The sequence below is a fragment of the Diospyros lotus genome, chromosome 2 (genome assembly GCF_014633365.1).
Source record: "Diospyros lotus cultivar Yz01 chromosome 2, ASM1463336v1, whole genome shotgun sequence".
Taxonomy (NCBI): Eukaryota; Viridiplantae; Streptophyta; class Magnoliopsida; order Ericales; family Ebenaceae; genus Diospyros; species Diospyros lotus.
Window position 1 is genome coordinate 16043463 of NC_068339.1, and position 14757 is coordinate 16058219.

Genomic DNA, 14757 nt, shown 5'->3' on the forward strand with positions numbered 1-14757 from the left:
GTCACTGCACCAGCAGCGAACTGCTGTCTTCTTGCTGCTGGATCTCCTTCCTATGCCGCTTATGCCTCAGCAGCAGCTCAGCTTCCACCTTTCATGGGATCTCCTCTTCATTGCGCTGCAACTGTTCACATCTTCTACAACCCTGCTGCTGCTGGACCACTGTTAGCTGCTGCTTTGCTGCTGGTTCTGCAAATTTATCCACTGTCATCTTTTTCAGATTGGCCACCAAGTTCAGATCGTCGCTGTTTTGCTGCAATCACCTGCTGGTTTTGCGCAATACATGGGGCAGCTTTCAATTGATTGCATTTATTCTCTTCAATTTATCATGCAATTGATAACCTTCAGTTCTTCACGGACCAAAGATCCAGATCAGATCACTGCCAACTCATCGTTGTCCTTATTGGCCATGCCTCTCACCGGTTGTGTATCTTACCTGTTGTGCCTCTTACTGGCCACGCCTCTCTCAGTGAGTCTCTCTCTGTCGCGCACCACAGATTGCACAACTCCAGATCGTGATCGTGCAACGCATACGATTGAGCGATTGTGCTCCTCCCTTCTCCATCCAGAGCTACCGTCCATCATGATGTCTGCATCATTGCGCAGCTGTCACCTCATCTACCTAAACGCTTGTACGAGTTGGTATCCAAACTCAAATTAGCTAACTTCTTAGCATCTTGAGTTTGACGGGGGATGTTAGAATATTACTATAATAATTCAATTTTTTTTTATATATTCTTTGTAATCTTTGCATAGTTTATTATTTTCTTTTTAGGTTAGACAAAGACCATATGTGTACCCATTGTAAATCTTCTACGGTACAATACAAGAATACAATATTCTCTTACTTTAACATATAGATTTCTAGAGCTGGAGCTTTACTAATCTTGCTTAATTAATCTGAATTAACTTTCATTAAGCTTTTAATTCAACTCTCACATATCACAACCAAAATTAATAATTTTTATACCATTAGAATCCTCTTTTACCGTTAGTACCATATTTAAAACACCCTTAATTATCTTTGTTTCTTTTAAGCCCTCAAAATTGTGAGATGTTAAGAGGTCATCTATGTAACTGTACGTGTATATATATATATATATACCTGGTTCCATTTTTCGTCTTTACACATCTAGCTATGCAAAAGAGAGGACGTGTGATGGAATAACCATTCATGCACAAAAATTCCAAAAAAAGTTGCAAAATTTAGACATGTATTCAAATACACAATCAGAAATCTAGTGTACCAGAGAAGCATATTTTAAATACTAAGATGATGAAGTATACCTTGTGCTTTTCGTATACTGTCAGCTCGACTGTTCAAAAATGAGAAATTTATAGGAAATACACTAATTAATAGATGTAGAAAAATGGCTGCATGATTGAAAGTTTATGCAGCTCAAGCTTGCAGATAAAGGAAAAAGAACTGACCGTTGGATAGTAGAGGCTCCACACCACCATTTCCAGAAGCACTGTGAAACAAGCAAAAAAGAGATAAAGCCTGCAAATCTTAAAATAAAACAAATAATTCCACCACAAGATGAACTGCCCATCCACCAAAAACTTAAAATTAAACCAACAAACAAAAGAGAAATAAAGGAACCCATTTTGTCCAGTGGCAGAAGTACGTGTGTTTTTTATATTCATATCGATGTACTCAGGTATGCATGCAATGCAAGGGTCACTTGTTAAAGGAAAAACTATTTTAATTTGGCTATATACATACTTTTCCGAACTGTCATGAGCTAAATGACTAAAAGGACAAAAGAAGGATATGATACAAAATTTGAGTTTAATGTGGACTTTCCCTACCTTATTCAAGTTGATAAGGGAGCTATCATTTAAGAAATCTAGACATGCATTTACACTTTTCTTTCCTACTTCCAAGAAAAGAAAATTCCATGCAAGTAGATTATTCTAGTAGGTCACGAGTTCGATACTTGGCCTAAGCAAGTGCCAAAAGCTTGCCTATGATTTACTTCCTCTGCTGAAATCGAGGGCACGAGCGGCGGGGGACCTCACAAGGGCGGTAATTCCAAGATGAATGTGAAGTATTACGATTCAGCCCTCAATCAATTCTTCTAAGTTAGGAATCCCAATTACCATCGATTCTAGCAACCTCAAATTACTAGAATGTCCTCAATTCCTGACTTAGAACAATGGCACAGATTTCTAGGCTAAAACCTAGGATGTCACACAGATTACCCACATTTAGCATAGTTGAAATACAATAAAGCCATTCCAAGGGCTTTTCTTTGTCATATCTATGGTAATATGGGATATAGTTCATCATTCATATGTTGCAAAAGAAGGCCATTAGATCATGGGTTTGAAGTGCTGAGACAAGAACTAAGAAGGGATGAGTTTGACCTTATAGCAGAGGAAAGCCATTGTGTGCTTCATGATTGTGCTAGCTTAAGCTTCAAAGTAAGTTGAGTGGGCCAAAAAAAAGAATTGTACAATCATGTCATGATTGCTCCTAGGCAAAGGCTAAGAAAGGCCCAAGATATTTTGTAGCAGAAGCCCAGAAGGGAATAAGATGAAAGGAGGAGCTCGGAGTTGGAGCTCTACATAAAAAGGCTGGACGAAAAGAATTGACCATATAATAGGGCAGACCATTTAACATCAACATCTGCTGGAGTTTAGAATTTTTTCCATGTTAATATATTCTCCCAACAACTTCACAATCTCTTGGTTTATTATATCTCTTGTCCACTGCAATATTCAGGAAAGTTTCTAAAGGCAGCAGCTGTAATATAAAGTTCCATCTACCTCTATATCTGGATAAAGTACCAAAAGTCAAGATCGTGGCAACTTCAGACCGTATGACTTGCTAAAGGCACCCCTGTTTTACTTCAGTTTCCCCAATCTTCTGGGTTGGATTCTTCTCTCTATGTTCAATAGCATTCTTACCTTGCTTTTATATATAATAAAATTCCGTTTTGAAAATTCAGAAGGCAGTGTGCCAATGAATGCATATGTCCATTTCAGCAAAAAGAGTTGTTTTAGTGTCAGCAAGAAGAATATCTTAATCAACTTACCATAAGCTTTTACAAGTAAATTCCATTTTAACTCACAATTCTCGTTGGATAATTAACTAAGCCAAACTACAGCAGAACTGTTCCTTGACTTCCCAGCCAAACTGCAATAATGTTTATTTGATCTTCCTATGCTTCAGTCTAAGCAACAGCTAGGTGTCAGTTGGGAAAATGGAGGTTGAGACTTCATGCAGATTTGAACCCACCTACGCTATGGCTGCTGAGAGACTATCAGGTTCCTTAACTTTTTGCTAGTTGGCTACTTCTTCAGTAGTCAACTTACAAAATGATTTTGCACCACTAGCACATCTCCAATACAACTTCTTCAGTCACCAGAATTCCTTACTAAGTCATAAACAAAGTTGTTTGGTACAACCTTATTTCAACAAGAAGAAGGTAGTACGCAATGCTGTTTCACGCAAAACATTTGAAAAAGCATCAGGCAGTTCCACAGTAAGCTTGTGTCAAAAGTCGAAATGCCATGAGTAAATGGTCTTACTGCAACAGAAGTCTTGCAGCTTCTTGACACTCAGCAACTCGGTTGTTATATCCAGGGTTAGTGGTCAAAGCTTGTTTCAAGCCTGAAAATGCCAACAATATCTTGTATGCTTTCTCCATCTGGTTTCCATGACTTTGAAACTTTGGTGGATGTACAAGCTTGTATTCCTTGGTCTACAAATGCAAAAATAAGACATTACCATCTCAGATTAATGGAACTAACATCATGAAACTAGATTTTGTTTACTTGCAAATAACCATTTAAACTGAATGCAATGTTATTAATCCTTGATCTGACCCCAGTTAGCAGGGGTGTAGCTATCCCTGCGTGTCAGCCAACACATGAGAATTGGGTATATACTTTGGTGTGGGGAATGATGGAGCTGTTATATGTTAGCATGGCCAATGGTGGATTCATTCTGTTTAATGTACTCTCATGAAACAAAAAGATCATGATTTTATGTTAATATATGAAAAATGAATTTTCTTAAAACAGAAAAATTTGTTTTAAAAAGAAAATCAAGTTTTCTAGTGTTCTTTCAATAAAACTTTTTTTTTTTTGGCATAAAATTTGTGCATTTTCTTGTCCTAGTTCAGTCATGATATATGTCGTCTATTCAGTCACTGACTCACTCTGTTATTATGTATGTCTATTTAAGATTACAGGTTGACATTGAAACCAATGAACTACTAAACTAGTTTACTTAAGAGGCATTTGGATTCTTACTGTCTCCTTCATTGGTAGGCCTTTATTGTTTGTGTAGGCAAGGTTGATGTCATTATTTCATTTATCTATCAAACATTCTTAGTAGTCAGCTCCATTATTTACAGGTAGGGATATATAAGTAGATAGTTTTGGTTAAGTTTAATAATATTAAGTTTTAATTATTTCTTTTGGTTATAAATTACTAACCGGAATATGGGATTGAATTATAATAATCTATTAAATATGGAGATTTGCTTGATTCTAGTGAGCCAATGGTTCACCAAGGGTCCTGAGCCGATCACCCCCCTTACCCTTCCTCTTTGGTCATGACACCTAGCATCCTCTAAGAGAAGTTAAGGAAGAGCCTACTCAATCTTCTAAAGATAGTAAAATCTGTTCAAAGTAAAAATGATAATATAAAAGATAAAGTTAGCCCTCTATCAAACAATTTAAGCTTTCAGATAAGATGGTGGTTAAGAATTTAACATGACATCCAAACAAGTACAGATCTTGAGTTAAAACTTCATAACTAACCCAATATTTAAATTGTTGCACATATTTAAACTAATTATGCAATGAAGTTTGGCCACATATGAGGGGGCATGCTGAGAATAAAAATAATAATATAAAAGACAAACTTAGCTCTCTATTTAACAACTTAAGCCTTTAGATAAGAGAGTGGTTAACAATTTACAAAATGGCCTTTTTTTTTCTTTGCTGAAGAAGTGTGAAGTTGGGAGCAGAAAATTCACCTTGATATCCTTTTAAAATTCAGCACTTGTTGATGAAGTTTGTGGAATTGGTTATTAATGATTTTCTGTGGGGTTTGCCACCTATGAGGTGTTGAAATTCTTTGCCGTAAAGTTTGTTGGATTGATTATTAATTATCCCACAATCTATGGGATTGATTATAATCAATCTTATCCCATAATCTATGAGATTGATTATAATCAATCTTAATTGGTGGGATTGATTAATTAATGTAAATTAGTAATTAATGTAATTAGGATTCCTTTTTTCCTTAGTTCTAAGAATTTGATTGATTTCTTTCTCCTATATATATTGTAATCAAGCGGAAGAAAAATAATATACCAAGTTTTCCCACAATTATTCTTGGTATCAGAGCAACCTTAGATGCCTCCTGTTCTTCTCACAGCCGTCCTAAGTCAGTTTTTCATCTACTGTTTTTTCCAGCAGCATTCTACATTGCTTATTTCGACAATATTCTTCAGCCGTCCTAGCCTTTATTTCATTCTTGGCAGCAACATCAGATCGCAAACATACCAAACACCAATGAATCCTCAATTGAAACTCCAAAATCCTCCTCCTCAAATGTCGAAACTGTTATGTACAACAACAATGGGGGTGACTTGTCAAACTACTCATCTGCACCTATTACCATCTACAAATTGAATGGGCGACACTACATCCAATGGTCTCAATCTTTCATGTTTCACGTCTGTAGCAAGAAGAAAGAAGATTATCTCACCAGAAATATCATCAAACCAGATGAAAAAGGTGTTGATTATCGGATTTGGAAGAGAGATAACAGCCAGATTATGTCCTGGCTAGTAAATTCCATGGAGACATGCATAAGAGAAAATTTTCTCCTATATGAAACTGTTGCAGAGGTCTGGGAGGTGCAAAAGACACTTATTCACACAAAGACAACACCCCTAAACTGGTGACAATTGAGGGCGTGTTGCACGATCTCCGACAAGGTGATTTATCTGAGACGGAGTATTACAACAAACTCCTTCAAAACTGGTAGCAACTAGATGTTTTTCGAAAATATTCTTGGGAAACCACCACTGATCTCAAACTCTACAAGACGATTATAGAGAATAAGAGGGTCTACAAATTTTACTTGAGCCTGAATTCAAGTCTTGATACGGTAAGAGGAAGGATATTTTGCACAAAACCACTGCCAAGTTTACGAGAAACTTTCTCTGAGGTTCGAAGGGAAGAGAGTAGACGCCAATTGATGTTGGGGATGGAAAAATTAATTGTTGGTGGTGAATCATTAGCCTTGGCTGTCCGAAACTAACAGCAGCCATGAAAAGGGGGAACGCCATGGTGTGAAATTGTCGTTGCTCTGGTCATACAAAAGAAATCTGCTAGCAACTCCATGGAAAACCTACTAATTGGAAGCCAAAGACAACAGCATAAAAGGAAAGTCAAGGAAACATGGCTGGTAGTTTAGAGCAACTTGCAAACTTTAGCAAAAAGGAACTTGATGGACTGAGAAGGCTGCTACAAGCATAACAAAACCTACTAGTTGTTGGATCAGGTTCCATAGATCAAAAAGGTAATTTTCTTAAGGCTTTAACTATGAAACAAGAGCACTATAAGCCCTAGATTGTCAACTCTGGTGCTTCTGATCACATGATAAGAGATAGGCTAGTTTTCAACACATATTCCCCTTGTAATGAAACTCTCACAATTAGAATTGCAGATGGTTCTTTGGCAAAAGTTGAAGGGACTGGTTCGGTTGTGGTATCCAGGGACATAACACTCAAATTTATATTATATGTTCCTAATCTAGATTGCAACCTGCTCTCCATAAATAAAATCACCCAAGAACTTAATTGTATAGATTGGTTTTCTCCTCATGTTTGTGAATTTCAGGATTCGACTTTGGGGAGGATGATTGGTAGTGCTAGGAGTCATGCCGGGCTCTATCATCTTAAGGTTCAACCAAATTCTGTGAGGCAATCTCATCTAGGAGTGAGTGAACCTATTTTTTGTGAAACTAATTCTTATGTGTTTGTTAGTGAGTTAAAAAATGAGAGTGAGAGGTTGGTCATGATGTGACATTACAAGTTAGGCCACCGAACTTTTCTGTATTTATCTAAACTTTTCCTGAGTTTATTCAAAAATAAAAGTGCTATTTCTTTTCAATGTAAAATTTGTCAATTTGCAAAACACTCTCGCAGTTCATATCCAATTCAGCCATACAAATCATCAAAACCTTTTTCTATGATCCACAGTAATGTTTGGGGCCCATCTCAAGTTCCAAATATCACAGGAGCTCGGTGGTTCATCTCTTTCATAGATAATCACACATGACTCGCATGGATTTTTCTCATGAAAAATAAATTAGAATTTCCTCAAATATTTAAGAATTTCAAAACAATAATCAAAAATCAATTTCAAACTTCCATTCAAATACTTAGAACTGACAATGGAAGAGAGTTCTTCAATTCTAGTCTTGGCTCATAGCTATCAACTGAGGGAATCATACACCAAAGTTCCTATGTAGATACCCCTTCTGAACATTGCCAGGTTTCTGTTCTTTTCATGTAATATTCCAAAACGTTTTTGGGGTGAGGCTATTCTTACAGCAACATATCTAATCAATCGACTTCCATCCAAAGTTCTAGATTTCTCCACTCCACATCAAGTTTTCTTACAACACTTCCCTAAAAGTCGACTAATTTCCTCTCTTCCTCCAAAAATATTTGGGTGTACTGTGTTTGTTCATATCTATCAACAACATTGAACCAAACTTGACTCTCGATCCTCCAAATATATCTTTGTAGGGTACTCTCCCATCCAAAAGGATTACAAATGCTTCTGTCCTGACAACCAAAGGTTTTATCACACCATGGATGTCACATTTTTTTGAACAAAACCCTATTATCTCAAAACTGATATTCAGGGGGAGAGTTTAGTCAGAGTCAACAAGAATATCAGTTTTTCTTGGATAGCATAGATTGCACACCACCTGAAATTGCACCTTCTCCAAGTGTCCAAATTGAACTAGAACCAAAACCAACTGATTTTTTCAGTCCCGAGTTAAGTGTATATCACTGAAAAAGGGGAAAACCAAAGAAATTGTTGAAATATGATGATCAAGATTATGACAATAATGTTTCCAATCATGATTAAGTTAAAGCATCTCCAATCTCTCTAAAATCTAGGAGGAGATAGAATCTTATCTATCTCTAAAATTTAGGAGATTTGTTATATCTTAGATATGTTGTTGTATTTGTATTTTAAATAAGTTTGTTTGTATTTTTAAATTTCCTAGATTGTAGGAACTTTAGTCTATTTAAACACCTTATGAATATTCAAGTCATTAAGACGGAAGTTGAGTTCCTTCCGAGTTCTTCCAATCCAAGCCTTATTCTGATTGCTTGTTCCAGTTTTCAACATGGTATCAGAGCCTTCATTCTGCTCGTAGAACCTGATTGTGCCTTCATTGCACTTTTGTCTCTCATTCTTTATTTCCTTCCCTAAGCCTTCATTGCCTTCTCTTCGTTTCCTCGTTACTAAGGATGTTAGGGATCTCAGAGATTAATCCTGGTCCAGCTACTGGTGAGTCAGAACCAGATCTGATTACCGGTACAAATAGAAGTGGAGGAACCTTCTCTGGGTTGGGCAGTGGAGAATTGCCGGGAATGCATGTATCCTACAGATTGGATGGTAAAAATTACCTCCAATGGGCGCAGCTTGTTCGAACCTTCCTGAAAGGGCGAGGGAAGCTAGGACATCTCACTGCTTCGCCACCGAAGTCAACTGATCCAGCTTTTCCAACATGGGATATCGAGGACTCCCTTATTATGTCATGGCTATGGAATGCCATGCAACCTGAGGTTAGTAAAAACTATATGTTCTTAGATTCAGCCAAGGCTATTTGGGACACCATTAGGCAGACTTATTCCAAGATATAGGATGCTTCGGTTATCTTTGATATCAAAACAAAGATTAATAGCACTAGACAAGCATCTCTAACTGTTACCGAGTATTTTAACAAGATGAATGGGCTTTGGTTAGAGCTAGATCAATATCAGGAAATCAAGATGATATGCGATGATGATGATGCAACTCTTAGCCGAATTATTGAAAGAGATAGGATTGTGGAATTCTTAGCTAGATTAAACGTTGAGTTTGATCAAGTTAGGATTCAGATCTTTGGAAGGGAGAAGTTACCATCCTTGAATGAAGTCTTTGCTATGGTAAGGAGTGAAGAAAACTGAAGGGGAGTCATGTTGAATGATAATGGAACAGAAGGATCAGCCATGGTTACAATAAGTAAGGATGGGACACGGTTCCAAATGGGTAAAACAGAGACAAAGAATCGTGAGGGACTGTGCTGTAGTTTCTGCAACAAGCCTAGGCATACCCGAGATCATTGCTTCAAACTTCATGGCAAGGAGACTGTGTCAAAGAAGATGAGAGGTTTCAAAAATATGGCAGCACAAAAACAGGCTTACATATCTACCAAAGAACAACACGAGGAAAGAGAAACAACCAGTAAGACAGAATCAAACCCAAGTACTGATCTTATACAACTTGATGGTGAGGAAATTAACAAACTTAAGGCTTTTCTTAAGACTATCAACAATGGAAACTGTGTTTTCGCCCAGCTAGGTAATTGTTTACATTCAGACTCTCTTAATGCCTCTAAATCTGGTAAGAATGACATTTGAATCCTAGATTCAGGAGCCACTAATCATATAACCCCTAATCCATTGGTTTTTGACACTTATGAGCCTATTGTAACCTCTAAACAGATTACCATTGCTAATGGGACTTCAGTGTCCATCAAAGGTCGAGGAACAGTCATTCTCAATCCCAATATTACCCTTCAAAAAGTTCTACACGTGCCAAATCTATCCACCAACCTTGTGTCTATTCATAGGCTTACTAATGATCTAAATTGCCATGCCACTTTCTCTGCTAATGTGTGTGAATTTCAGGCCCTGAAGACCGGGAAGATGATTGGTGCAGCTAGGGAACAGCATGGGCTGTATTTTCTGGAAAGAAAAGGAGAGTACCCTTCGGCTAGAAATCAAGGTTTTGAGACTGCAGCATTCTCTCAGTTTACATCTAACCATACCGCATATGTTTGGCTGCAACATTACAGACTTGGCCATCCTCCGTTCCCTCTTCTAAAAACAATGTTTCCTTCTTTGTTTTAGTCCCTAGATCTTAGTAAACTTCAGTGTGATGTGTGTGCTGTTTCTAAGCATCACCGAGTGTCCTATCCCCCTAGTAATAAGAGATCATCTACACCTTTCTCTTTGATTCATTCCGATCTTTGGGGACCTTCTAAAATACCAAATTGTTCGGGGGCTCGATGGTTTATTTCATTTATTAATGATTGTACTAGAATGACTTGGATTTTCTTATTAAAAGAAAAGGCTGCTGTTAGCACCATTTTGCCATATTTCTGTAAGTTAATTTCCACTCAATTCAAGTGCTCAATCCAGAAATTCCGAACTGATAATGCAAAGGACTATGTTAACAATCATTTGCATCAATTCTTTCAACAAGAAGGGATAGTTCATGAGTCTTCTTGTGTCCACACTCCACAACAAAATGGAGTGGCGGAACGGAAGATGCGACACCTTCTTAATGTTGCTCGAAGTCTCCTACATCATCATAATGTGCCTAAAAATTTTTGGGGGGAAGCCACTCTTACAGCAACCTACCTGATAAACCGTGTACCCTCAAAAACCTTAAACTATCAAACACCATTTCAGCTTCTATCTACTCATTATCCAGATCTAAATCAGTATTCTCCTCTTCCTCTAAAGGTCTTCGGGTGTGTCTCTTTCATCCATATTCTCAAGCAAAATAGAGACAAACTTGATCCAAGGGCCCTAAAGTGTGTTTTCCTAGGCTATTCACCTACCCAAAAAGGATACAAATGCTATCATCCAACGATAAAGAAATTTTATATCTCAAAGGATGTTACATTTGTTGAAACCCAACCCTCTTTCTCTTCTCATCAGATTGGTCATCAGGGGGAGCACTTGGATAGTGACCAAGCAGCGGTTGGAGATATTTTTCAAGTACCTAACATTCCTCCATCTCAGCAGCCTCCTTCCTCTCAGTCCTCTTTCAGTCCTCCCTCACCTCAAATTGATCCCGAGATTCATAACCAGAAATCCAGCCAGCAGCTTCCAGGCCGATTTAAGGGATCTCCCTATGTTTTCAAAAGAAGACAGCCTATCCTGGATCCACAGCAAGTGCCACCATCTAATCCTAGTCAAGGTAAGGAATTTATACAATCTTTTATCCCAGAAAATGAATCCCAGCTTCCTGTTTCAGACTCCCAGCTTCCTGTTTCGGACTGCTCTAATCTTTCTAACCCAAGCTATGATGATTTAAATCTTCCTATTGCTGTCAGGAAGGGTGTTCAAAGCTGTACCCAACACCCTCTAACTAATTTTTTATCCTACCACCGACTATCTCAAAAACACAAAGGGTTTCTAACATCTTTGGATTCAATTGTCATTCCTAACTCAGTAGAAGAGGCCCTAAGAGATCAGAATTGGAAGCAAGCCATGATAGAAGAGATGAGAGCCTTAAATAAAAATCAGATTTGGGAAATTGTGTCACAACCAAGAGGGGTTTTGCCAGTAGGCTGCAAATGGGTTTTTAATGTAAAATACAAGGCTGATGGAACATTGGACAGATACAAGGCCAGGTTAGTAGACAAAGGATACACTCAATCCTATGGCATAGACTATTTTGAAACATTTGCTCCAGTAGCTAAGATGGCAACAGTAAGAATTTTGATTTCTTTGGCAGCATGTTTTGGATGGACATTATAACAATTTGATGTTAAGAACGCCTTTCTTCATGGAGACTTAGAAGAAGAAGTATACATGGAGTTGCCTCCAGGATTTCAAGAAGAAGAAAAGGGAAAAGTATGCAGGCTCAAGAAAGCTCTCTATGGGCTCAAACAGTCTCCAAGGGCCTGGTTTGGGAGGTTTTCTAAAGCCATGAAAACTATGGGATACAGTTAAAGTCGGGGTGACCATACACTCTTCATGAAACACTCAAGGGAAGGAAAAATTACAACCTTGCTAGTATATATGGATGACATAATTGTGACATGAGATGATGAGGAGGGACAAATACTTCTAAAAATGAATCTAGCTCAAGAATTTGAAATCAAGGATCTTGGTATCCTCAGATATTTTTTGGGCATTGGAGTGGCTTACTCTAAAGATGGTATCTTCCTATCTCAATGTAAATATATTTTGGATCTACTTGCTGAAACAAGGCTTACTGGAGGTAAGGGTTTTAGTGTCCCAGTGAAACCTAATGGAAAACTATAGGAGAATCCGAACAGTCAACCAATTAACAAAGGTAGATATCAAAGGTTAGTGGGCAGATTAATATATCTTTCTCATACTAGACCAAATATTACCTTTGTTGTTAGTCTCGTGAGTCAATTTATGCATAACCCAACTGAGGAGCATATGCAAGCTGTAAGGAGGATACTTAGCTATCTCAAGACTAATCCAGGTAGAGGTCTATTGTTTAGAAGAGGAAGGGAAATTGATGTTAAAGGCTTTACTGATGTAGACTATGCTGGATCTATCACTGATAGAAGATCAACCACAAGATATTGTGTATTCCTAGGTAGGAATCTAGTGTCTTGGAGGAGTAAGAAATAGAGTATCGTGGCAAGATCAAGTGCAGAATCAGAGTTTAGGGCTATGGCTCTCGGAATATGTGAATTGTTATGGCTCAAGATTATCCTAGACGATTTGAAGATAAAAGCTAAGGGAGTAATTGAGTTATCTTGTGATAACAAATCTGCCGTAAGCATTGCACACAACCTGTTCAACATGACAGAACAAAATATATTGAGATAGACCGACATTTTATCAAAGAAAAATTAGATGCAGGACTAATCTATATCCCTCATGTGTCATCCGAGGAACAGGTAGCTGATGTATTCACAAAAGGCTTGGCAGCCAAGAGGTTTGAAGATCTAATATGCAAGCTTGGAATGATAGATATTCATTCATCAGCTTGAGGGGAAGTGTTGAAATATGATGATCAAGATAATGTCGATAATGTTTCCAATCATGATTAAGTTAAAGCATCTCCAATCTCTCTAAAATCTAGGAGGAGATAGAATCTTATCTATCTCTAAAATTTAGGAGATTTGTTATATCTTAGATATGTTGTTGTATTTGTATTTTAAATAAGTTTGTTTGTATTTTTAAATTTCCTAGATTGTAGGAACTTTAGTCTATTTAAACACCTTATGAATATTCAAGTCATTAAGATGGAAGTTGAGTTCCTTCCGAGTTCTTCCAATCCAAGCCTTATTCTGATTGCTTGTTCCAGTTTTCAACAAAAATCAAAGACTCTAGTAGATTCACTATTACTATCAGCATCTGAACCTGAGGTAAAAATCCCTACATTTAACTTACAGACTGTGGAGGAAAATTTTGCAGGTACTAGTTTAAGTGATCATGATAATTCTAATGAGAAGCTACCCATTGCACTCGGGAAAGGGGTGAGAGAATGCAAAAGTAGGCCATTGTACCCTATTTGCAACTATGTGAGTTATGAGGGTCTTATCCTCATCTTACCAAGCATTCACCAGCAAAATCAATTCTATCTCCATTCCTAATTCAATCCAAGACGCCATGGCTATCCTAGAATGGAAGAAGGTGGTTAATGAGGAAGTTAATGCCCTGGTGAAGAATGATACTTGGGAAATTATTGATTTGTCTCATGGAAAGAACTTGATCAAGTGCAAGTGGATCTTCACTGTAAAAACAAAGGTAGATGTTAGTATTGAGAGATACAAGGCTCGGTTGGTAGCTAAGGGGTTTACTCAAACCTATGGCATAGATTATGAGGAGACATTTGCTCCAGTTGTAAAACTCAACACTATTCGGATACTCTTATCTCTTGCAGCAAATCTAGATTGACCCCTCCATCAAATAGATGTCAAAAATGCATTCTTGAATGGAAATCTAAAGAGGAGGTCTATATGGACATTCCCCAGGGACTACAAAACTCATCAAACAGCAACAAAGTGTGTTGACTAAAGAAGTCACTTTATGGTCTAAAACAATCACCCCGAGCTTGGTTTAAGAGATTTACCAATGTTATGAAGAGTAATTGGTATATACAGGGACAGTCTGATCACACAATGTTTGTAAAACATTCTTCAGATGGATTGACTTCCATGTTGATTGTCTATGTTGATGATATAGTTCTAACAGGGGATTATGCCGAGGAGTTTCCAAGAGTAAAAGAATTTCTAGCTAGAGAGTTTGAGATCAAGGATCTAGGGAGACTCACATACTTCTTGGGAATGGAAGTGGCTAGGTCTAAGCAGGGCATTACAGTTTCTGAAAGAAAATATGTATTGGATCTTCTTAAAGAAATAGGTATGCTTGGGTGTAAACTTGCAGAGACACCTATAGACTACACTACCAAACTTGGTTCAAATAAAGACAATGCTCCTATAGAGAAGGGAAGATATCAAAGACTTGCAAGGAAGTTGATCTATCTCTCACATACTAGGCCTGACATAGCATTCTCAGTAAGCGTTGTTAGCCAGTTCATGAACAACCCTACTAAAGAACACATGACAGTGGGGTATAGAATCTTGAGATACTTGAAAATGACTCCAGGAGATGGATTGTTATTCAGAAAGAACTCAAGCAGAAAAGTGAAATTGTATTCCGATGTAGACTAGGCAGGCTCAATTTCAAATAGACGATCCACTTCTGAATATTGTACCTA

At 37.6% G+C, this 14757-nt stretch overlaps 1 protein-coding gene across 4 annotated transcripts in view; it reads right to left on the reverse strand.

Moving 5' to 3' along the window:
* Positions 1–14757, reverse strand: part of LOC127795184 (galacturonokinase) — a 104775-nt gene that overhangs the window by 23534 nt on the left and 66484 nt on the right. For all 4 annotated transcript variants that reach the window (XM_052326699.1, XM_052326698.1, XM_052326703.1 and 1 more), the window contains 3 exons: positions 3535–3707; positions 1429–1469; positions 1285–1313 (listed from right to left, as the gene is read on the reverse strand). In XM_052326699.1, the coding sequence (XP_052182659.1) occupies positions 1285–1313; positions 1429–1469; positions 3535–3707 (243 nt within the window). The remainder of the gene's footprint in view (positions 1–1284; positions 1314–1428; positions 1470–3534; positions 3708–14757) is intronic.